Source organism: Babylonia areolata, chromosome 23 (assembly GCF_041734735.1).
Source record: "Babylonia areolata isolate BAREFJ2019XMU chromosome 23, ASM4173473v1, whole genome shotgun sequence".
Lineage (NCBI taxonomy): Eukaryota > Metazoa > Mollusca > Gastropoda > Neogastropoda > Buccinidae > Babylonia > Babylonia areolata.
Window position 1 is genome coordinate 785,001 of NC_134898.1, and position 25,000 is coordinate 810,000.

General features: G+C 42.9%; 1 protein-coding gene across 2 annotated transcripts in view; it reads left to right on the top strand.

Annotated features, from left to right (window-relative positions):
• LOC143297802 (uncharacterized) overlaps positions 1–25,000 on the top strand; it is an 86,370-nt gene that overhangs the window by 3,625 nt on the left and 57,745 nt on the right. Inside the window, exons 1-4 of one of the 2 annotated variants that reach the window (XM_076610303.1) lie at positions 10,047–10,201; positions 15,201–15,348; positions 21,806–21,836; positions 22,747–22,872. In XM_076610303.1, coding sequence (XP_076466418.1) covers positions 15,298–15,348; positions 21,806–21,836; positions 22,747–22,872 — 208 coding nt within the window. In that variant the 5' untranslated portion in view covers positions 10,047–10,201; positions 15,201–15,297. Of the gene's footprint in view, positions 1–10,046; positions 10,202–15,200; positions 15,349–21,805; positions 21,837–22,746; positions 22,873–25,000 lie in introns of those variants that run through there. The other variant, XM_076610304.1, reaches the window with a different exon arrangement.

Genomic DNA, 25,000 nt, shown 5'->3' on the forward strand with positions numbered 1-25,000 from the left:
GTGTCCAACCATTGACATGAGGAGGTAACTCCTGTGGCGTTAAGTCTATTCAAGTTGGAATATGAACTGAAATCTGGAAGCGTCCGTCGGTCACTTTCCGAGGTGCTGCTCACCAGCACGCATGGAGTGTCCCACAGTCCGCTGCCTGATGTTCTGCTCCACTGTCTTCACTTCTTCTCTCTACTCCTCCTTTAATTCTCTTGATATTGTAACAAAACAACAGAAAAAAACCCTTTTGTGACTGGCCGTCTGTGTGTCCGTGGCCAGTGCGTGAGGCTTTATCTTTGATCTGTATGCCCTTTAATTCAGTACGTCAGTAATTCCTTTGTGTCGTCCCCTTTCTGATACACCGCTCGGATTCACAAAAGTGGCGTCGCCGACAGGATTGTAATCCACAACAGGGATCCAAAGTATTCCTTTCAATTCTTTAACCTATTCTATTATCAAAATTCATAAAATACCACCCCAACACTTCAGAACACACAGAGGTAGTAACTACACTCACAATTCACAACACACAGAGGTAGTAACTACACTCACAATTCACAACACACAGAGGTAGTAACTACACTCACAATTCACAACACACAGAGGTAGTAACTACACTCACAATTCACAACACACAGAGGTAGTGACTACACTCACAATTCACAACACACAGGTAGTGACTACACTAACAATTCACAACACACAGGTAGTGACTACACTCACAATTCACAACACACAGAGGTAGTGACTACACTAACAATTCACAACACACAGAGGTAGTGACTACACTAACAATTCACAACACACAGGTAGTGACTACACTCACAATTCACAACACACAGAGGTAGTAACTACACTCACAATTCACAACACACAGAGGTAGTGACTACACTAACAATTCACAACACAGAGGTAGTAACTACACTCACAATTCACAACACACACAGGTAGTAACTTCACTCACAATTCACAACACACACAGGTACTGACTACACTCAATTCACAACACACAGGTAGTGACTACACTCACAATTCACAACACACAGGTAGTGACTACACTCACAATTCACAACACACAGAGGTAGTAACTTCACTCACAATTCACAACACACAGGTAGTGACTACACTCACAATTCACAACACACAGAGGTAGTAACTTCACTCACAATTCACAACACACGCAGGTACTGACTACACTCAATTCACAACACACAGGTAGTGACTACACTCACAATTCACAACACACGCAGGTAGTGACTACACTCACAATTCACAACACACGCAGGTACTGACTACACTCAATTCACAACACACAGGTAGTGACTACACTCACAATTCACAACACACAGAGGTAGTGACTACACTCACAATTCACAACACACAGAGGTAGTAACTTCACTCACAATTCACAACACACAGGTAGTAACTACACTCACAATTCACAACACACAGAGGTAGTAACTTCACTCACAATTCACAACACACAGAGGTAGTAACTTCACTCACAATTCACAACACGCACAGGTACTGACTACACTAACAATTCACAACACACAGGTAGTGACTACACTCACAATTCACAACACACAGGTAGTGACTACACTCACAATTCACAACACACACAGGTAGTGACTACACTCACAATTCACAACACACAGAGGTAGTGACTACACTCACAATTCACAACACACAGAGGTAGTGACTACACTCACAATTCACAACACACAGAGGTAGTGACTTCACTCACAATTCACAACACACACAGGTACTGACTACACTCAATTCACAACACACAGAGGTAGTAACTTCACTCACAATTCACAACACACACAGGTACTGACTACACTCAATTCACAACACACAGAGGTAGTGACTACACTCACAATTCACAACACACAGAGGTAGTGACTACACTCACAATTCACAACACACAGAGGTAGTGACTACACTCACAATTCACAACACACAGGTAGTAACTTCACTCACAATTCACAACACACACAGGTAGTAACTTCACTCACAATTCACAACACACAGAGGTAGTGACTTCACTCACAATTCACAACACACACAGGTACTGACTACACTCAATTCACAACACACAGAGGTAGTGACTTCACTCACAATTCACAACACACACAGGTACTGACTACACTCAATTCACAACACACAGGTAGTGACTACACTCACAATTCACAACACACAGAGGTAGTAACTTCACTCACAATTAGGTAGTGACTACACTCACAATTCACAACACAGAGGTAGTAACTACACTCACAATTCACAACACACACAGGTACTGACTACACTCAATTCACAACACACAGGTAGTGACTACACTCACAATTCACAACACACAGAGGTAGTAACTTCACTCACAATTAGGTAGTGACTACACTCACAATTCACAACACACAGAGGTAGTAACTACACTCACAATTCACAACACACAGAGGTAGTAACTTCACTCACAATTCACAACACACGCAGGTAGTAACTTCACTCACAATTCACAACACACACAGGTACTGACTACACTCACAATTCACAACACACAGGTAGTGACTACACTCACAATTCACAACACACAGAGGTAGTGACTACACTCACAATTCACAACACACAGGTAGTGACTACACTCACAATTCACAACACACACAGGTAGTGACTACACTCAATTCACAACACACAGAGGTAGTAACTTCACTCACAATTCACAACACACAGAGGTAGTAACTTCACTCACAATTCACAACACACAGAGGTAGTAACTTCACTCACAATTCACAACACACACAGGTACTGACTACACTCAATTCACAACACACAGGTAGTGACTACACTCACAATTCACATTGATAGGGTAACTGCCAGTTTCTCAGTATTTTACCATTCTGTTTTGCACCCCTGTGTCTCAACAGCTTCTTCACAAAGTAGACCGATGTTATTTTCTTATCCTTTGTCCTGTTTATATGTCTGTTTACAAAAAAACTGATGTAAGCAGCCTGAACGTTTTTAGCCAATATTGTACAGTATATCGTGTGGTATATGGTTTGATAAGAAAGGGTCTCTCTCTCTCTCTCTCTCTCTCTCTCTCTCTCTCTCTCTCTCTATATATATTACACACACATACACACACACACACACACACACATATATATATATATATAGAGAGAGAGAGAGAGAGAGAGAGAGAGAGAGGGGGGGGATTTGATTTGATATAAAGGGCATCTGCCAGTTGCTCTATGTAACATTCTGATTTGTACCTCCACGTCATCTGTACAGCTGATGACATTAAACACTTCAGTATTTCACAGATTCTCTCAGTGTCATTTTCTGTCTCTGTCTCTCTCTCTCTCTCTCTCTCTCTGTCTCGATCTCTATCTCTCTGTCTCTCTCTGTGTGTCTGTCGAAATCTGTGTTGTCACTCTCATATGGAAAATATTTATGTTATACATTTATATATGTTTTTGTTTTTATTTCTCACTACATGCCATTACTTTGAATGGATGGTCGAACTGCACTTTGTTGCACAGATTGATTGATTTCGTTTTGGTTTTGGTTTTCATCAATATTATTACTATTGATGCATGTTGTTATTTGTATTATGAACCCCCATGTCATTAGGGCTGTAAAGCTATTGACATTAAAGTGTTCAGTGTTCAGTGTTCTCTGTGTCTGTCTGTCTCTGTATCTTTCTCTCTCTCTCTCTCTCTCTCTCTCTCTCTCTCTCTCTCTCCCAATAATTGTTTTTGCCTGTTCCCCCCTCACTTCCTTTCTGTCTCTCTCTGTGTCCGTCTGTATCTGTCTCTCTGTATCTGTCTCTCTGTATCTGTCTCTCTCTGTGTCTGTCTGTCTCTCTGTATCTGTCTCTCTGTGTCTGTCTCTCTGTATCTGTCTCTCTCTGTGTCTCTCTGTATCTGTCTCTCTGTATCTGTCTCTCTCTGTGTCTCTCTGTATCTGTCTCTCTGTATCTGTCTCTCTGTATCTGTCTCTCTCTGTGTCTGTCTGTATCTGTCTCTCTGTGTCTGTCTGTATCTGTCTCTCTGTGTCTGTATCTGTCTCTCTGTGTCTGTCTGTATCTGTCTCTCTGTGTCTGTCTGTATCTGTCTCTCTCTGTGTCTGTCTGTATCTGTCTCTCTCTGTGTCTGTCTGTATCTGTCTCTCTGTGTCTGTCTGTATCTGTCTCTCTCTGTGTCTGTCTGTATCTGTCTCTCTGTGTCTGTATCTGTCTCTCTGTGTCTGTCTGTATCTGTCTCTCTGTCTGTCTGTATCTGTCTCTCTGTGTCTGTCTGTATCTGTCTCTCTCTGTGTCTGTCTGTATCTGTCTCTCTCTGTGTCTGTCTGTATCTGTCTCTCTGTGTCTGTCTGTATCTGTCTCTCTGTGTCTGTCTGTATCTGTCTCTCTCTGTGTCTGTATCTGTCTCTCTCTGTGTCTGTATCTGTCTCTCTGTGTCTGTCTCTCTGTGTCTGTCTGTATCTGTCTCTCTGTATCTGTGTCTGTCTGTATCTGTCTCTCTCTGTGTCTGTATCTGTCTCTCTGTGTCTGTATCTGTCTCTCCGTGTCTGTCTGTATCTGTCTCTCTGTGTCTGTATGTGTCTGTCTGTATCTGTCTCTCTGTGTCTGTCTGTATCTGTCTCTCTCTGTGTCTGTATCTGTCTCTCTGTGTCTGTCTGTATCTGTCTCGCTGTGTCTGTCTGTATCTGTCTCTCTGTGTCTGTCTGTATCTGTCTCTCTCTGTGTCTGTATCTGTCTCTCTGTGTCTGTATCTGTCTCTCTGTATCTGTCTCTCTGTGTCTGTCTGTATCTGTCTCTCTGTATCTGTCTCTCTGTGTCTCTCTGTATCTGTCTCTCTGTATCTGTCTCTCTGTGTCTGTCTGTATCTGTCTCTCTGTGTCTGTCTGTATCTGTCTCTCTCTGTGTCTGTCTCTCTGTGTCTGTATCTGTCTCTCTCTGTGTCTGTATCTGTCTCTCTGTGTCTGTCTCTGTCTCTCTGTGTCTGTCTGTATCTGTCTCTCTGTGTCCGTCTGTATCTGTCTCTCTGTGTCTGTCTGTATCTGTCTCTCTGTATCTGTCTCTCTGTGTCTGTATCTGTCTCTCTGTGTCTGTCTGTATCTGTCTCTCTGTGTCTGTCTGTATCTGTCTCTCTGTGTCCGTCTGTATCTGTCTCTCTGTGTCCGTCTGTATCTGTCTCTCTGTGTCCGTCTGTATCTGTCTCTGTGTCCGTCTGTATCTGTCTCTCTGTGTCTGTCTGTATCTGTCTCTCTGTCTGTATCTGTCTCTCTGTGTCTGTCTGTATCTCTCTCTGTCTGTCTGTCTGTCTGTATCTGTCTCTCTGTGTCTGTATCTGTCTCTCTCTGTCTGTATCTGTCTCTCTGTGTCTGTCTGTATCTCTCTCTCTCTCTGTCTGTATCTGTCTCTCTGTCTGTATCTGTCTCTCTCTCTCTCTCTCTGTCTGTATCTGTCTCTGTCTGTATCTGTCTCTCTGTGTCTGTCTCTCTGTGTCTGTCTGTATTTCTCTGTGTGTGTGTCTGTATGTGTCTCTGTGTCTGTATGTGTCTCTCTGTGTCTGTATGTGTCTGTCTGTCTGTATCTGTCTCTCTCTGTCTGTCTGTATCTGTCTCTCTCTGTGTCTGTCTGTATCTGTCTCTCTGTGTCTGTCTGTATCTGTCTCTCTCTGTGTCTGTGTCTGTCTCTCTGTGTCTGTCTGTATCTGTCTCTCTCTGTCTGTCTGTATCTGTCTCTCTCTGTCTGTATCTGTCTCTCTCTGTCTGTATCTGTCTCTCTCTGTCTGTATCTGTCTCTCTGTGTCTGTCTGTATCTGTCTCTCTCTGTGTCTGTATCTGTCTCTCCGTGTCTGTCTGTATCTCTCTCTTTCTCTGTCTGTATGTGTCTCTGTATCTGTCTGTATCTCTCTCTCTGTGTCTGTATCTCTCTCTCTGTGTCTGTCTCTCTGTGTCAGTATCTGTCTCTCTGTGTCTGTCTGTATGTGTCTCTCTGTGTCTGTCTGTATCTCTGTCTCTGTGTCTCTGTCATTGTCTCTCTGTGTCTGTATCTGTCTCTCTGTGTCTGTATCTGTCTCTCTGTGTCTGTCTGTATCTGTCTCTGTGTCTGTCTGTATCTGTCTCTCTCTCTCTCTCTGTCTGTATCTGTCTCTATGTGTCTGTCTGTATCTGTCTCTCTGTCTGTCTGTATCTGTCTCTCTGTGTCTGTCTGTCTCTGTCTCTCTGTATCTGTCTCTCTGTGTCTGTCTGTATCTGTCTCGCTGTGTCTGTCTGTATCTGTCTCTCTGTGTCTGTCTGTATCTGTCTCGCTGTGTCTGTCTGTATCTGTCTCTCTGTGTCTGTCTGTATCTGTCTCTCTGTGTCTGTATCTGTCTCGCTGTGTCTGTCTGTATCTGTCTCGCCGTGTCTGTTTGTATCTGTCTCTGACCGTAACGTTCATAGAGTTATCTGTAACTTCCAAGAATTGATCTTTTTGAAACTAGTCTGTCTTATTCAAAGGGCTGTTTATGGACTGAGATATCATCCTGTCTTAAACATTATAAAAAGCATCCCCATCTTTAGAAACATATATCGTGCACATTTATTGAAAAACATGTGATTATATGACACATATCAATTATAAGCAAAAAAACATGTATAGATTGTCAAGATATACACGCCGTTCTCCTCCCCCGTCAGTCTCTATGTCTCCACTGTCACTGTCACTATATCTGTCTGTTCAGTCAGCCTCCCCTTTCTTCTTTACTCTTCACATTGTCCATTCTTCCTTCCGCTCTCCACCACGACCTTCCCCAGTGGTATTGTAGAGTGCATAAAGATAAATATACTTGTATTTGTACATGCATGTGTGATTTTGATGTTACTGTTGAGAATTGGACTCACTTTTTTCCCTGTTTCATCATTACTATTTTTGCCCAGAGGGCCGGATGCAAACAAGCACTCTGCGCTTACTGATGTACCCTCTGGAAATAAAATGGTGTTCGTTGTCTGTCTGTCTGTCTGTCTGTCTGTCTGTCTCTCTCTCTCTCTCTCTCTCTCTCTCTCTCTCTCTCTCTCTCTCTCTCTCTCTCTCCCTCTCCCTCTCCCCTGTTCTGGAAGGAATGGCGGTGAAGGGAATGATATACGCGCGCGCGCGCGCGCGCGCGCGCGCGCGTGTGTGTGTGTGTGTGTGTGTGTGTGTGTGTGTGTGTGTGTGTGTGTGTGTGTGTGTGTGTGTGTGTGTTTCATACAAGAGAGGCTGGAAGATGTGAGTGCACGAGGGGCTTCGGTTTTGTGCTGGATATACCATACATTATGTGGTGTCCGTGATGTCAGTGGTGGCAGTAGTGTCCGTGATGTCAGTGGTTTCAGTGATGTCGGTGGTGTCAGTAGTGTCCGTGATGTCAGTGGTGACAGTGATGGCAGTAGTGACAGTGATGTCAGTGGTGACAGTGATGGCAGTGGTGACAGTGATGTCAGTGGTGGCAGTAGTGACAGTGATGGCAGTGGTGACAGTGATGGCAGTAGTGACAGTGATGTCAGTGGTGGCAGTGATGACAGTGATGGCAGTGGTGTCAGTTATGGCAGTGATGTCAGTAGTGTCAGTGATGTCAGTGGTGACAGTGATGTCAGTGGTGGCAGTGGTGGCAGTGATGGCAGTGGTGACAGTGGTGTCAGTGATGAGGGCGGACTGTTGTGGATCAGCGGCCAAAAGGAAGAGGACGAGGAAGTCAGACAATGAGCGACTTGTGCACGGCCCGCTGTCACCCAGTCATCGGCCCTGCTGGGTCCTGGTCCTCACTCATCTGGCTGCACTGGCCGCACACACACACACACACACACACACACACACACACACACACACACACACACACACACACACACACGCAAGCACGCACATTCGCATGTGCACATACTTATACACAAATGCACTCATGCATAAAACCTCGCGCGCAAGCACGTTCCCTTCATACATGGTTATTCTAATGTGCATATATTCTGAACTCCCCCCTCACTGTCTCAGCTTTAGCATATTTGTAGTCTGGTTGGTTTTGGGGTGATTTTGTTTTCGTGTGTGTGTGTGTGTGTGTGTGTGGTTCTCGCACCAAGTAGCGTTAACAGTGTTACGGAATGTTCCGATGATGGTGGTGGTCGTGGTGGTGATGGTTGTGGTGGTGATTGTGGTGATGGTGTGGTCGTGGTGGTGATGGTGGTGGTGGTGGTGGTAGTAGTGATGGTGGGGGTGGTGGTGGTGGTAGTGATGGTGGTGGTGGTAGTGATGGTGGTGGTGGTGGTGGTAGTGATGGTGGTGGTGGTAGTGATGGTGGTGGTAGTGATGGTGGTGGTAGTGATTGTGGTGGAGGTGGTGGTAGTGGTGGTGGTAGTGGAGGTGGTGATGGTGGTGGTGATGGTGATGGTGGTAGTAGTGATGGTGGTAGTGGTGGTGGTGGTGGTGTGGTGATGATGGTGGTGTGGTGATGGTGGAGGTGGTGGTGGTAGTGATGGTGGTGGTGGTGGTGGTGATGGTGGTGGTGATGGTGGTGGTAGTGATAGTGGTGGAGGTGGTGGTGGTAGTGATGGTGGTGATGGTGGTGGTAGTGATGGTGGTAGTGATGGTGGTGGGGTGGTGATGGTGGTGGTGTGGTGATGGTGGAGGTGGTGATGGTGGTGGTGATGGTGGTGGTAGTGATGGTGGTGGTGGTAGTGATTGTGGTGGTGATGGTGGTGGTGGTGGTGTGATGGTGGTGGTGGTAGTGATGGTGGTGGTAGTGATGGTGATGGTGGTGGTGGTGGTGGTGTGATGGTGATGGTGGTGGTAGTGATGGTGATGGTAATGATGGTGATGGTGGTGGTAATGATGGTGGTGGTAGTGATGGTGGTGGTAGTGATGGTGGTGGTAATGATGGTGATGGTGGTGGTAGTGATGGTGGTGGTAATGATGGTGATGGTGGTGGTAGTGATGGTGGTGGTAATGATGGTGATGGTGGTGGTAGTGATGGTGGTGGTAATGATGGTGATGGTGGTGGTAGTGATGGTGGTGGTAGTGATGGTGGTGGTAATGATGGTGATGGTGGTGGTAGTGATGGTGGTGGTAATGATGGTGATGGTGGTGGTAGTGATGGTGGTGGTAATGATGGTGATGGTGGTGGTAGTGATGGTGGTGGTAATGATGGTGATGGTGGTGGTAGTGATGGTGGTGGTAGTGATGGTGGTGGTAGTGATGGTGGTGGTGATGGTGGTGGTAGTGATGATGGTGGTAGTGGTGATGGTCGTGGTAGTAATGGTGGTGGTGGTGATGGTGGTGGTGATGATGGTGGTGATGGTGGTGGTAGTGATGGTGGTAGTAATGGTGATGGTGGTGATGGTCATACAACTGTCGATGCGATCTCCCCCCGCCACCACCCCTCTTTACCTCACTCTCCCGCACGCCCCTCCTGTCTTCCCACCCCCTCCCCCACCTCCTCCCCCACCCCCTCCCCTCCTCCATCACCCCCTCCTGTCTTCCCACCCCCTCCCCCACCCCCTGACTAAGAGAACAACTTTCCAACTCTAAAACATATAGGCGTATAAAAAAGACTTAAAAGTGTGTGTGTGTGTACGCGCGCGCATTTAATCTGTATCACAATCAATGTATGTGTGTGTGCTTCTAATCTGCATCATTATCGGTGTGTGTTGGTGTGTATACCCTCAGTCTATACGTGTATACTTTGAAATCTGTATCATTTCAGTATACACACACACTAACACACACACACACACACACACACACATATATATATATATATATATATATATATATATATTCTTGTCTACACAAGACAACAAATACACACAACGTTCATGTCAACTCAAAATTTCCACACATTTCCTATCGAAATGCGCCAGACACAAGCACTCTGAATATTCAAGTTCATCCACGAAAGACAGACATACGGACAGACAGACGGACATCGTGCTCCTCTTTCGCCGACAAGAACTGATATCCGTTCTCGTGAAGCCTCCTGCCATGTCACTGATGTCACTAGCGAGTTTGTTTCCAACAGGGAAGTATTTTGCAACTGGTTGTTAACAAGAGTGAGAGATGTTTGTCAAGTGGAGCCCAGTCTGGATCCAGCACGGATAGACAGAACAGCCCTGTCTCGCAGCTGTGATATTCCGTGCATGTGTGTGTGTATGTACGTACGAGTTTGCAGACAGTTGGTGCTAAGCTCCAGCATTTAGAGAGGTAAGTGTGTGTGAGTGTGTGTGTGTGTGTCGGTGCCTCTGTGTGCGTGTGTGTCTGTGTGTGTGTGTGTCTGTGTGTGTGTGTTACAATTCCAGGAGATGTTTATTAAAATCTGGTTTTACACAATCTAAAAGTTTGCGCGCAAATATCGACACCACAGTCTGAAAATGCCAACAAGTGCATACGACGTTCATGTTAACTGATGTTCTTGGAAGGAATGCTTGAGAGTTGTACTCTGCCTGGAAAGACCCGAGGAACGGTTGTGTTGGACATGTACAAACCACATGTCAATGTGAATGATGTATTGCTGAATGTGATGCATTCTATTTGATGTCCACACCAACACGCTTCCCATGCAAGTTGAGAACCAAGTCTGGGTCCGATATGTAAAGTTCGGATCATGAAGATCATGATTATGATGATGATGGTGATCATCATCATCGTCGTCATTATCATCATCATCGTCGTCATCATTATCATCATCATCATCACCATCACAATTATTATCGTTATCATCATCATCATCACAATCATTATCGTCATCACCATCATCATCATCATCATCATCATCATCATCACCATCACAATCGCCATCACAATCATTATCGTTATCATCATCATAATCATCATTGTAGTAGTAGTAGTAGTATCATAAACTGCCGAGGAGTGAGCTGTTCAGCCCTGAAATACAAATGTCCGTGCACTTCCCAGATGTTTCGGTGCCCTTGTATGATTTCAACATCAGTGTATATTTCTAGGCCGTGAAAATAGGATGATAGAGGCTGCTATGTAAAACTCGTTATGATGTGTGGATAGAGGCTGCTATGTAAAACTCGTTATGCTGTGTGGATAGAGGCTGCCATGTAAAACTCGTTATGATGTGTGGATGGAGGCTGCTATGTAAATCTCGTTATGATGTGTGGATAGAGGCTGCTATGTAAAACTCGTTATGATGTGTGGATGGAGGCTGCTATGTAAATCTCGTTATGATGTGTGGATAGAGGCTGCTATGTAAAACTCGTTATGATGTGTGGATAGAGGCTGCTATGTAAAACTCGTTATGATGTGTGGATAGAAGCTGCTATGTAAAATTCGTTATGATGTGTTGGATAGAGGCTGCTATGTAAAAAGTGTGATGTGTGGATAGAGGCTGCTATGTAAAAAGTGTGATGTGTAGATAGAGGCTGCTATGTAAAACTCGTTATGATGTGTGGATGGAGGCTGCTATGTAAAAAGTGTGATGATGTGTGGATGGAGGCTGCTATGTAAAAAGTGTGATGATGTTTAGATAGAGGCTGCTATGTAAAAAGTGTGACGATGTGTAGATAGAGGCTGCTATGTAAAAAGTGTGATGTGTGGATAGAGGCTGCTATGTAAAAAGTGTGATGTGTAGATAGAGGCTGCTATGTAAAAAGTGTGATGATGTGTGGATGGAGGCTGCTATGTAAAAAGTGTGATGTGTAGATAGAGGCTGCTATGTAAAAAGTGTGATGTGTGGGTAGAGGCTGCTATGTAAAAAGTGTGATGTGTGGATAGAGGCTGCTATGTAAAAAGTGTGATGATGTGTAGATAGAGGCTGCTATGTAAAAAGTGTGATGATGTGTGGATAGAGGCTGCTATGTAAAAAGTGTGATGATGTGTAGATAGAGGCTGCTATGTAAAAAGTGTGATGATGTGTGGATAGAGGCTGCTATGTAAAAAGTGTGATGTGTGGATAGAGGCTGCTATGTAAAAAGTGTGATGATGTGTAGATAGAGGCTGCTATGTAAAAAGTGTGATGATGTGTGGATAGAGGCTGCTATGTAAAAAGTGTGATGATGTGTAGATAGAGGCTGCTATGTAAAAAGTGTGATGATGTGTGGATAGAGGCTGCTATGTAAAAAGTGTGATGATGTGTGAACGGTTGCTCGGGTTTTATCACGGATCATCACCTGCCTTGTTGCTTTTGTTTCATATAGTTTTATTATATGTATTCTTTCTGTCTGTCTTTTTGTCTTTTTTTCTCTCTCTCTTTCTTTCTTTCTTTCTTTCTTCGTCTTTTTCTTCTCCCTCTTGCTTTTCCTTTTCACTACTTCTACTCCTTTGAGCGACTGCTAGAAATAAAGCGTTGTCGTTGTATTATGTTATATGTTGTCGTTGTATTATTTTATATGTTGTCGTTGTATTATGTTATATGCTGTCGTTGTATTATTTTACATGTTGTCGTTGTATTATGTTATATATTGCCGTTGTATTATGTTATATGTTGTCGTTGTATTATTTCATGTATTGTCGTTGTATTATTTCATGTATTGTTGTATTATTTCATGTATTGTCGTTGTATTATTTCATGTATTGTCGTTGTATTATTGTATATATTGTCGTTGTTTTATATTATATGTTGTCGTTGTATTATATCATGTATTGCCGTTGTATTATTTTATATATTTGTTTCGATCTGTTTTGCTAGATTTGTAATGATCTTGTTTTCAAGGTAAGGATGCAAATAAGCAGTATGTGGTTTCACAGACTCATTAACTAATGATTTCAAATGTTGATAAAATAACTTTTTCATATCATGCTAAACTGACTGTTTAGTAAAACGACTATCTAATGATTTGATAAACTGGCCGTTTTGTAAACTTACTGTTTATTCAATTGAGATACTTGCTGTTCATTAGATTAATAAATCTTTTGTTTCATATTAACTGCTCATTTCACAGATTGATAGACTAACAGTTTGTTTGATTGATAAACTGACAGATTTATAAATTGAAAAAATGGCCCTTGGTAAAATTGCCGTTTCATAGATTGAAAAATAACATTTCAAATATTGATAAATAATTGACCGTTTCTTTCGTTTATAAAATCTTTTCGTAAACTGATAAGCAGTCCGTTTTATGCATTGATGAACTTATCGTTTCTTTGACTGATGAACTGGCAGTTTTATAAATTGTTAAAATGACCATCGATCAACGGGCCTTATCTTAGACTGATAAATTGACCGTTTCATTGATTGACCGTGTCAAAGTTTGTTTGTTTTTTGTTTGTTTGTTTGTTTGTTTTTCTTTTTCTGGTTTTTCTTTTTTCTTTTCTTTTCTTTCTTTCTTTTTTAAAGTTTGTTTCATATATTGGATTGGTCGTTTCATAAACTCACCGTGTGATAGATTAATAAACCGACTGTTTCTCCCATTGATAAACTGGCCGTTTGATACATTGATAAACTGGCCGTTTGATACATTGATAAATTGATCATTTTTTGCATTGTCACACTGCTCGTTTCAAAAATGGATAAACCGACCATTAAAATTTTATTTATTTATAAACTGATTTGTTTCATAGCTTGATAAACTGACCATTATGTTTTCAAAGGTTGATGAACAAATTGTTTGACATGTTGATAATCTGACCATTATGTTTTCATAGGTTGATGAACAAATTGTTTCACATATTGATAAGCTGACCATTATAATTTCAAAGGTTGATGAACAAATTGTTTCACATAATTATTGATAATCTGACCATTTCATATAATGACAGTTTCATGGGTTGACAAACTAACCATCAAATTTCTAAGGATTGATAAATGAACTGTTTCATACATTGATACACTGACCATTCCCTAAACTGGCCGTTCATATATTCACAAAGTGGCTGTTTCACAGATTGATTAAATGACTGGTTCATACATTGATAAACTAATTGTGTCATACATTGTTATTAACAGGCTGTTCTATTCATTTCATACACAGATTAACTGACCGCTTCATACACTGATTAACTGACAGCTTCATACACTGATTAAGTGACCGCTTCATACACTGATTAACTGACCGTTTCATACACTGATTAACTGACCGCTTCATACACTGATTAACTGACCGCTTCATACACTGATTAACTGATTAACTGACCGCTTCATACACTAATTAACTGACCGCTTCATACACTGATTAACTGACCGTTTCATACATAGATAAACTGAACGCTTCATCGGAGAAAAAACACACAAAAATGTTTGATTCCTCCGCGAAACACATATATATTGGTGTGTGTGTGTGTGTCTGACCCTCTCGCGCGTACCTTTTTTTTTGTTGTTGTTGTTGTTGTTGTTTTGCTTGTTTGTTTTGTTACACACACACACACACACACACACACACACACACACACACACCACAAAAAGAACACACAAATAAAATAAATTAATATACTTTTTTCTTTTTTCTTTTTTTAAACACGTTATTCACGGGCTAAAAGTGTGGTTGAGATGTGTAAAACCAAGGGAGGATAGAAATGAAAGTATTCATAGTTGTTAACGTTTCTCTCCCTTGCATCTGTCTGCTTTTCCGTGACTCTGAACGCGGATTGAGAAAAGGGGGCGGAGGTGGGCTGTAAGGGGGATGATGTACATGGGTTTTACATGCCCACGCCAGCCTGCGAAGTGTGTATGCGACTGTGAATGCGAGTGCGCGCGCTTTTTTTTCCGGTGCTATGCATTTCTTTCGACATACGTGCTGTTCTTTGCTATCAGACTGGCCAGGAGTAATATGTTTGTATTGAGAGCAGTCGTTTGTTTGGTTTGTTCAACACGCACACACAACAGCGCGTTTACTTTGACGACAGACAGACTGGCAGACAGATAGAGAAACAGACAATGATGACGTATTGTAGTCTTGTGATTTTTGTTTAAAGATAATGATCGTCATCATCATCGTCAACATCATCATCATCATCATTACCATCACCAAGCATCATCATCATCATCATCACCACCACCACCATCATCACCAATGATCATCATCATCATCATCACCACCACCATCACCATCAACACCATCATCACCACCATCACCATCATCACCACCAACACCACCATCATCATCATCACCAACACCACCATCATCATCATCATCATACTTCCCTCGCTCGATCGCTTCAGTGTGTCCGGCCTGTATTGTCCTCAAACGATGATGACGACACAAGGCTATGACTCACACTCTGCCGCTCTTTCCACTGACAGATTACAGCACCCCTGTCGGCGATCTGGCCTGGCGGCCGGATGTAAACGCCTCTTTGCCGGAAACGGGAACCGGAAGCAACAGAAGTGGGTCTCAACCATGCGCAGGCGGGCAACTTTTAGCCTGCTCGCTGTGTGCAGCCTTCTGGTGGTACGTGCCTTACACTGATTGTTATAACTATTCTTCTTCTTCTGTGTGTGTGTGTGTGTGTGTGTGTTTCGGTGCGTGTTTGTGTTTGTGTGTATAATATATATATATATATATATATATATATTATAAATGTGTGCGCGCGTGCATGTGTGTCTGTGTGACAACGGATCCAATAAGTGAGACGTATAAATGCCTTCATTGTTACTGCCAACGCTCGTTTCTCTATCTGAGTCATTTGTGGTTGGAAGGATTGAAGATATGTATGGAGATTTGACTTGAAAGTAGTTAGAGAACTGTTCGTTTGTATGTGTACAGGGAGCGAGTTCCATAGGGATGCACCCGAAAGTGCAAAACTTGTTTTGAACATGTCAATGCCGGTGCGTGGTAAAATGTACTTGTTCGAGCCGTATCGGCTTGAGACTCGGGTAAGCGATTGTATATATTGTGGTGCCAAGTTATTGTGCAGTCTGTACACAAGTATCGCTTTGTTGAATACTAACTGATTTTGCGATGGAAGGATGTTTAATCTGGTCTTATTTTTCAAAAGTTGACAATGAAGGATCTGGTAAAATTATTTTGGCTGCTCTCTTGTGAAGGGAATTTAGCTTCTTAAGATGAACATCTGCAGCGCAGCTCCAGACTTTAGCTTCTTAAGATGAACATCTGCAGCGCAGCTCCAGACTTTAGCTTCTTAAGATGAACATCTGCAGCGCAGCTCCAGACAACAGATGCGTAATTAATGTAAGAAAGACAGTGAGCGTGGAGGAACATTTTACGAGCATCACTGTCTATGTAAGGCTTGGGCTGATTGAGTAATTGCAGACAGAGTTAATGTGTGATTGCCATTTCAGTTCATCATCTATTATGACTCCCAAGACACGGTGCTTGTGGACTTGCTCAGTGGAGTTGTCATTGACATTCAAAGTGAGGACATGTGGATTGGGTCCGATATAGCCAAAGGAAGGTCATTTATAAATATGCAGAATAGAAGTGGCCCACGAACGGATCCTTGAGGAACTCCACTTTGAATTGCTCAGTGGAAGAAGCGTTACCACTGGCAAACACATGTTGTGTTCTGTCTGTACGGAATGATTCGAAAAAGGACAGCGTGGTGAGAGAGAGGGTGAGAGAGAGAGAGAGAGTTGTCATAAATACGGAAGTAGCATAACCATCCGAATGACCAAAGGCACACTATTGTCACTGCCTGTGAGATCTACGTATGACAAGTGCAACATACTTCAATGACTAATGCCATCACCAATATTACTGTAAAAACTGACAAATGACAATTTTTTTAACTGGCAAATAGCGTTTTACAGCATTAGTGCAATGGGGGATTATTCAGCTTATATTAGCAAGCGACGAAAGGAAAAGGCAAAACGAAAAATAATGGGAAATATTAAGCAACTGAAGAACAGGTTCATAATGCATAAATACTCATACATTCACACCCACGACATTAATACATCATATTCCATATTACTCATGCATGAGTGAGAGAGAGAGAGAGAGACGCTTTGACTCTTTGAAACTTTAATGCCATTGGCCATGAGGTCATTATGCCATGGGTGAATGCATCAACATACTTTCATTTTATAATTAAAAATAATAATAATAATAACAACATTATATTAAACGAATGAAATGGTGAAAGCAAATAATGAAGCAAAACAAATTTCCTTCTTTGAAGAAAAAATGATGGTATCCAACGGGCTACCTAACATATAACTCCGTTCATTCATCTATCAATGCACCATGCAACATATTCCAACACTGGCTGCAGCAGAAAAATTATTGTCAAACCTATCTGACCACGCAGTTGTGCTTGTTGCCTAGTCTTTATAGCTTCTGATACAAATTTTGCTAACGATATTATCACCTCGTGATCTTCTGATGTTAGCATGCTAAAGAGTCCTTTTTTAAGTAAATTCGTTTTCAAAAACTACATATTTACTTCTCAAATCATCATATGATTTACAATCAAACATAAAATTAATTTCATCATCAACTGTGGATTTACACAAAGGACTCGGATAATTTGTGGACGTACCTGGCATAAACTATTTTTGTTGGCATTAAAGCCAAGAGTTCTTAATCTAAATTGGGTAAGTATTGCACGGCGCCATTTATTCGTAATAACAATTGGGGATTTTTCAGCTAGAAATATATATACTAGAAATATACTTTGAAATCAATGGGACCAGCTGTACTTATCCTTACTTTCTATGACTGAATGCCAAATTTGTTTAAATATATCAAACAGTCTGGATTTAAATTCTGAAATAAAAGTTTGCTCATACCCTACACCTTGACACATCCACACAACTGCAAAACCAGTTTCTGACAAAATCTTTCTTAAACAAGAAGCCCAATTTTCTTTTCCTTTCTCTGTCTGGGACAACATCATATCATATGCCTGTTTAAGTCTACTTTGAGGCAATTTCAACAGTTTAAGCCAATACTTAATACACCCTACATAAATTTTCACATGCAAAGGAAAACCCCCAGTTTCACCATACAGAACCTTGTTTGAGGCTTATATACCTACTGGAACATCTAGAAAACGTTTTACTGCAAAGGTATGTACCCTCTTCATCTGCTCATTTTTGCATAACCCCCCAAATTTCAGCTGCATGTGTAAGTATTGGTTCAATTTGGATATCAAACATTCTCCAGAATACATGAACATCGATACAGTTTAACTTTCTCATTCTCCAGAATACATGAACATCGATACAGTTTAACTTTCTCATTCCCTTAAGAGATAGAACTAACCAACGATCAAAATTTCATTTTTTATAGATGAAAAAAAGTGGTTCATTATGTTTTGACATTTACATATTTTTCCATGAGCTGTACATGGTATGTGATTGTAGATATGGGGATGCTTTGACTGTGTTCTTGATATCATTTCTTTTCATAAACAACCCCCCAGATAAGAAAGACTGGAACTGAATAGATCAATCAATGCAAGTGGTACAGAAACGTTGTGGACATGACGGTGGATGTTACTTTGAATTTGGTTTGGAAGCGAAGACAAGAGATAATTTTGAAACCTAAACATAGCCTTTTTACGAGGACCCTTCAATAAGTGATGCAATAATAATCACTATTACGTCATTATATGCAGCATTGTCGTAATAGGTAAAATTTCAAATTGCATTCTGCCAGGTAAAAGCGTTTGTGTTCAGGATGGTAAAATGTCAGGCAAGGGTGACTGTTCCCCTGGGGCTGAAACTGAGTTGAGTCAGTGGGATTTTCGAGCTATGATACTGAACGTTCTTTCGCAAGGGAAAGGCAGGTTACACCGGGTTATCAGCAATGCTTCCAAAGTTTGTTGGATTGTTTTGGGAAGCAAGCACCAACACAGACCACAGACTTCAGGTGACACATGCAGTTTGGACGTGGAACACCTACCCTGAAAGATGATGACCGTTGTGGCTGACCCGTACCAGCGGTAACCGATTAACTCACTCAGTACGGCCAGTCCTCTCTTCTCCTCTACACAGACCCCTCGGATGTCCAGTGGGTGTCTCAATGACCCAACCTTTAGCTTCCGTCGTCAGAATTATGGCATTCTTTGTCAACATTCACCTCTTCAGTATAAGAGGCTTCCGCTTGCAATATTTTGATGATAGTAATTGGGGTGAAGTGCTGTTAACGTCGTCTCTTTCGCCGTTCGTATGGAGAGAGTTAACAGATGATACAGGTGAGGTCAGTGATCAGTGATGACCCTCGTGTCACCATTGATGGAATTAAGAAAAATATGAAGATTTCATCAGGAAGCATTAGCACCATCCTTCATAAATACCTCCATGTAAGGAAGCGTTATGCCCGTTGGGTCCCCCACCGCTCGACAGAAGAGCAGAAACAGGATAGGACTGAATGATGCATACACGTCTTCGATGGCGGACGATCAGATCGTGTTTGGGACATCGTAACAGCGGATGAAACATGGGTGTACCAGTAACATCATTCAGTCGTTTGGGTCTTTCCAGATGAAAGTGCACCTTCAAAATTAGGCCATTCCAACACAGTCGTTCCAAACAAATGGTTGTATGTTTCTTTGCAAAATCAGACCTTGTTGCGACTGTACCCCTCCCAGAAAGGACTGTAAAATCTGAGTGGTGTTTCACTGTCTGCCTCCCAGAAAGGACTGTAAAATCTGAGTGGTGTACCACTGTCTGTTTCCCAAAGGTGTTTGAAGCACGGTGTGTACACCCTCCACGAAGTGGAACAAGAGGGATACTGCTGCCTCATGACAATGCCCCAGCTCACACGGCTGCCGCACCTCCAGACTTCCTGAAAGAGAACGTTGTACAGCTGGTCACTCATCCCACGTATTCTCCTGACTTAGCCTCTAGTGACTGGTTTTTGTTCCCTGAGGTGAAGCATATTCTCCTGACTTAGCCTCTAGCGACTGGTTTTTGTTCCCCGAGGTGAAGCATATTCTCCTGACTTAGCCTCTAGTGACTGGGTTTTGTTCCCCGAGGTGAAGCATATTCTCCTGACTTAGCCTCTAGTGACTGGGTTTTGTTCCCCGAGGTGAAGCATATTCTCCTGACTTAACCTCTAGTGACTGGGTTTTGTTCCCCGAGGTGAAGCATATTCTCCTGACTTAGCCTCTAGTGACTGGGTTTTGTTCCCCGAGGTGAAGCATATTCTCCTGACTTTGCCTCTTGTGACTGGGTTTTGTTCCCCGAGGTGAAGCAGCAGTGGAAGGGAAACGGTTTCAGTGTGCAGAAGATGCTGGAGCCTCCTTCGAGGGTCTCATTATGGACATACCCCACGTGACGTGGGCTGGTGCCATGACAGCTTTGTTTGAGTGGATGATGAAGTGCAAACAAGCTGATGGAGAGTTCTTCGAAAACAATGAGAAAGTAGAAGTGTAACTGTCCTAGAATTGCTGTATTGCAAGACATATTGAAGGGCCCTAGTACGTTTTAGTCTAATTGTTTCTGGAAGAATATCCATAGCTCTGTAATCAGAGGAATTTGTGATTAGGGTTTTAGAAAATATTTAATGCTCGCCTATAGAAACTCAAATGAGGGTAGGGGGTTGGGGGGCGGGGGGGTCAGGTATTTTCATTTGCTGAATACCATAATGTTGAAACGTTATTAATGTGGGTTTATCATTAGCAGTGAAACACAACCAGCCACAATGTGAAGGGTTGAAAAGTGTTTTATTTCATGTAACTGATAGACTCTCGTGGATACCCTTTTGCCTTTTGTCTATGTAATTGATAGACTCTCGTGGATACCCTTTTGCCTTTTGTCTATGTAACTGATAGACTCTCGTGGATACCCTTTTGCCTTTTGTCTATGTAATTGATAGACTCTCGTGGATACCCTTTTGCCTTTTGTCTATGTAACTGATAGACTCTCGTGGATACCCTTTTGCACATCAGTGAAATGTGGTGTGGCCATGATAGATTATTATAAACTGTAACCCCACGAACCTCATGGCGTTCAGCTTCTTCAATCATCTCGACACTCATGTGGACACACCAACCGTTTACAGACAGAGTTTGGTGTTTTTGTCTTGTAATAATCAAGAATCTAGTTTTCTTCGGATGGACAATCGTGTGGTTAAATTCTGACCATTTGGTCAACTGGTCAATACTTCCCTGAAGAGAAAGGGCGACTTTACATGTTAGAATTACTGACATGTGGCATCATCAGCACACATTTCAGACAGAGAGAGAGATATGGAGCGAAAGAGATAGAGACAGAGATGGAGGCTGAAACACAGAGAGAGAGAGAGAGAGAGAGAGCGATACGGATACGGATGATTTATTCATCAGGCCATAGCCCCTATGAAGGGGTACACAAACAACATTTGTTGCGTCGCATTTGTTTGAATAAACAGGAAAAAAACAAAATCACATAAACAGAATCAAAGGCCTTTTCAAAGTCGATGAAGGCCACATATGATGTACGGTTATACGAAAACTGTTTTTGTACCAATGCTAACGGAGCAAACATGTGATCTATTGCTGAATAACCCTTTTTAAAACCGGATTGGTATTCACCTGTATTATTATTTTCCTGAGCCCATTGCTGTAGTCTGCAGTTAATAATAACACTAAACAATTGATTACTTATATTACTCAGGGATATACCTCTGTAATTATTGGGATCTTTTACATCACCCTTTTTATACAATGGCAAAATAATAGACTCTGTCCAGGTTTCGGGAAAAATACCTTTATCAAACAGAACATAAAACAACTTGAGAAAAAAACGGAATAACTTGCTCATTTGAGTTTTTATAACTTGCTCATTTGAGTTTTTATACAGTTCACCAATAATACCATCAGGGCCAGGGGTTTTACGGTTTTTTAACTTTGTGAAAACCAATAGGACCTCTTCTTTGGATATTGGAGAGAGAGAGAGAGAGAGAGAGAGGGGGGGGGGGGGCGGAGGAAAGAGAAAGATTTGCTTTCATTTTGTTTCAGATCATTTGTCCAACGTGCCAAGCTTGGCCTGGTAAGTACGCAGACATCCTATCACGCACACGTTAATAATTACACACACACGAGCGCGCGCGCACACACACACACACACACAAACACAAACACAAACACATGCACGCACGCACACACACACACATATATATACACGCACACAAGCAAACAAACGCACACACAAACACAAAACTGCACACTCTCAAGTGTGTCTGTGTGTGTGTGTGCGTGTGTGTTTATATGCGTGTCTTTCTGTATCTGTCTTCGTGCTCTGGGTCTATGATGATGATGGTGGTGGTGGTGGTGGTGGTGATTATGTTGCTGCTGCTGCTGCTGCTGCTGCTGCTGCTGATGATGATGATGATGATGGTGGTGGTGGTGGTGGTGGTGGTGGTGGTGGTGATTATGCTGCTGCTGCTGATGATGATGATGATGGTGGTGGTGGTGATTATGCTGCTGCTGCTGCTGATGATGATGATGATGGTGGTGGTGGTGGTGATTATGTTGCTGCTGCTGCTGCTGCTGCTGCTGCTGATGCTGATGATGATGATGATAATGGTGGTGATTATGCTGCTGCTGATGATGATGATGATGATAATGGTGGTGGTGATTATGCTGCTGCTGCTGATGATGATGGTGGTGGTGGTGGTGGTGATTATGCTGCTGCTGCTGATGATGATGATGATGATGATGATAATGGTGGTGGTGATTATGCTGCTGCTGCTGCTGCTGATGATGATGATGATGATAATGGTGGTGGTGATTATGCTGCTGCTGCTGCTGCTGCTGCTGATGATGATGATGATAATGGTGATGGTGATTATGCTGCTGCTGCTGCTGCTGATGATGATGATGGTGGTGGTTGTGGTGGCGGTGATGCTAATGAGGAGGAGAACGATGACGACGACTACTACAACGACGTTAATTTTCAGGCTTTGGGGAGATCTGCAGTCAGTATTGCCGACCTGGTCTGTCATGCACGACGTTCGACGGGAGCCTCAGATGTCTGTGTAGAGGTGGTAGGAATGCAGCCATCTCAGAAGAGTGTGCCAAGTTATGTGAGTTTCTGTCCGTCTGTCTGTCTGTCTGTCTGCCCTCCTCCCCTCTCGCTCTCTGTCTCTTCCCATCCCCACCTGTCTCGTGTCTCCAATTCTCTCTGTCTCCCTGTCTCTGTCTGTCTCCCTGTCTTTCTGTCTCCCTGTCTCTGTCTGTCTCCATGTCTCTGTCTGTCTCCTTGTCTCTGTCTGTCTGTCTCCCTGTCTCTGTCTCCCTGTCTCTGTCTGTCTCCCTATCTCTGTCTCCCTGTCTGTCTGTCTCCCTGTCTCTGTCTCCCTGTCTCTGTCTGTCTCCCTATCTCTGTCTGTCTCCCTGTCTGTCTGTCTCCCTGTCTCTGTCTCCCTGTCTCTCTGTCTGTCTCCCTATCTCTGTCTGTCTCCCTGTCTGTCTGTCTCCCTGTCTCTGTCTGTCTCCCTGTCTCTGTCTGTCTCCATGTCTTTCTGTCTCCCTATCTCTGTCTGTCTTTGTCTGTCTCCCTGTCTCTCTGTCTGTCTCCCTGTCTCTCTCTGTCTCCCTGTCTCTGTCTGTCTCCCTGTCTCTGTCTGTCTGTCTCCCTGTCTCTGTCTGTCTGTCTCCCTGTCTCTGTCTGTCTCCCTGTCTCTGTCTGTCTGTCTCCCTCTGTCTGTCTCCCTGTCTCTGTCTGTCTGTCTCCCTATCTCTGTCTGTCTCCCTGTCTCTGTCTGTCTCCCTGTCTCTCTGTCACCCTGTCTCTGTCTCCCTGTCTCTGTCTGTCTGTCTGTATCCCTGTCTCAGTCTGTCTGTCTCCCTGTCTCTGTCTGTCTCTCTGCCTCTGTCTGTCTCCCTGTCTCTGTCTGTCTGTCTGCCTGCCTGTCTGCCTGCCGGTCTGTCTGTCTCCCTGTCTCTGTCTGTCTGTCTGTCTGCCTGCCTGTCTCCCTGTCTCTGTCTGTCTGTCTGTCTCCCTGTTTCGCTGTATCAGTGTTAGTCTTTCGGACCTCACACAATTGTTTGCCTTCTCAAGCAACAAAAGGAACAATAAAATCAACAACAGCGAAACAGCAACAGCATGATAACAGCACGATAACACACACACACACACACACACACACACACACACACACACACACACACACACACACACACACTACCATTTAAAACATTTTTGTGGATAGGCGTGAGAAGAAAGAACAAAGAATCACTGAGCGACAGAGTCAGAAAGACAAACAGACATACAGACTTGTGTCTGATGATGTCAAGTGGAGTGGTGGCCTAGAGGTAACGCGTCTGAAGCGCACTGGTTCGATTCCCGGCACAGTCGCCAGAATTTTCAGCCCCTCCACTAGACCTTGAGTGGTGGTCTGGACGCTAGTCATTCGGATGTGATGATAAACCCAGGCCCTGCGTGCAGCATGCACTTAGCGCACGTAAAAGAACCTACGGCAACAAGAGGGTTGTTCCTGACAAAATTCTGCAGAAAAATCCTCTTCGATTGTTGTGTCTTATTCAGTTGTGTGTCGTGTCTTATTGTGTCTTATACAGTCGTGTACCGTATCTTAAGGTGTTTTATTCAGTCGTGACTCGTATGTTACGGTGTCTTAATCAATCGTCTATCGTGTTTTATTGTGTCTTATTCAGTCGTGTATCGCGTCTTATTGAAAGATAAATATCCGTCGAGGTTTGAACCTGATTGAGACATAACGAAATGCAGCATGGGTGGTTGCTGTTGTTACCAATGTGCAACGAAGTGGGTGGGGTGGGGTGGAGGGTGCTGGAGTGACTGGGTCTGTATGTATACCAGTGATTGAGTTTATGTGTAAAACGGGAATGAATGTTCTCTCGTGTTATGTTCCAGTATCAGTAATGCATGGCTTTCTCGCCCAATCTACATTGCCTCTATCGTTAATTATCAAAACACACTGATGCATATTTCCATTATGGTCATGTTGTAAATGTTATTGCTAATCATGTTTAATGTAACGTTTTCTGAGAAGTCTGTCGAGCCAAAAGACACATTTCTGGGAATTTTCAACAAAAAATAAATACAGTTCTGCCTTGCCTTGTATCTTGTCTTGTCAGTAAAGTTCTGTCCTGTCTTGTCTTGTCAGTAAAGTTCTGTCCTGTCTTGTCTTGTCAGTAAAGTTCTGTCCTGTCTTGTCTTGTCAATAAAGTTCT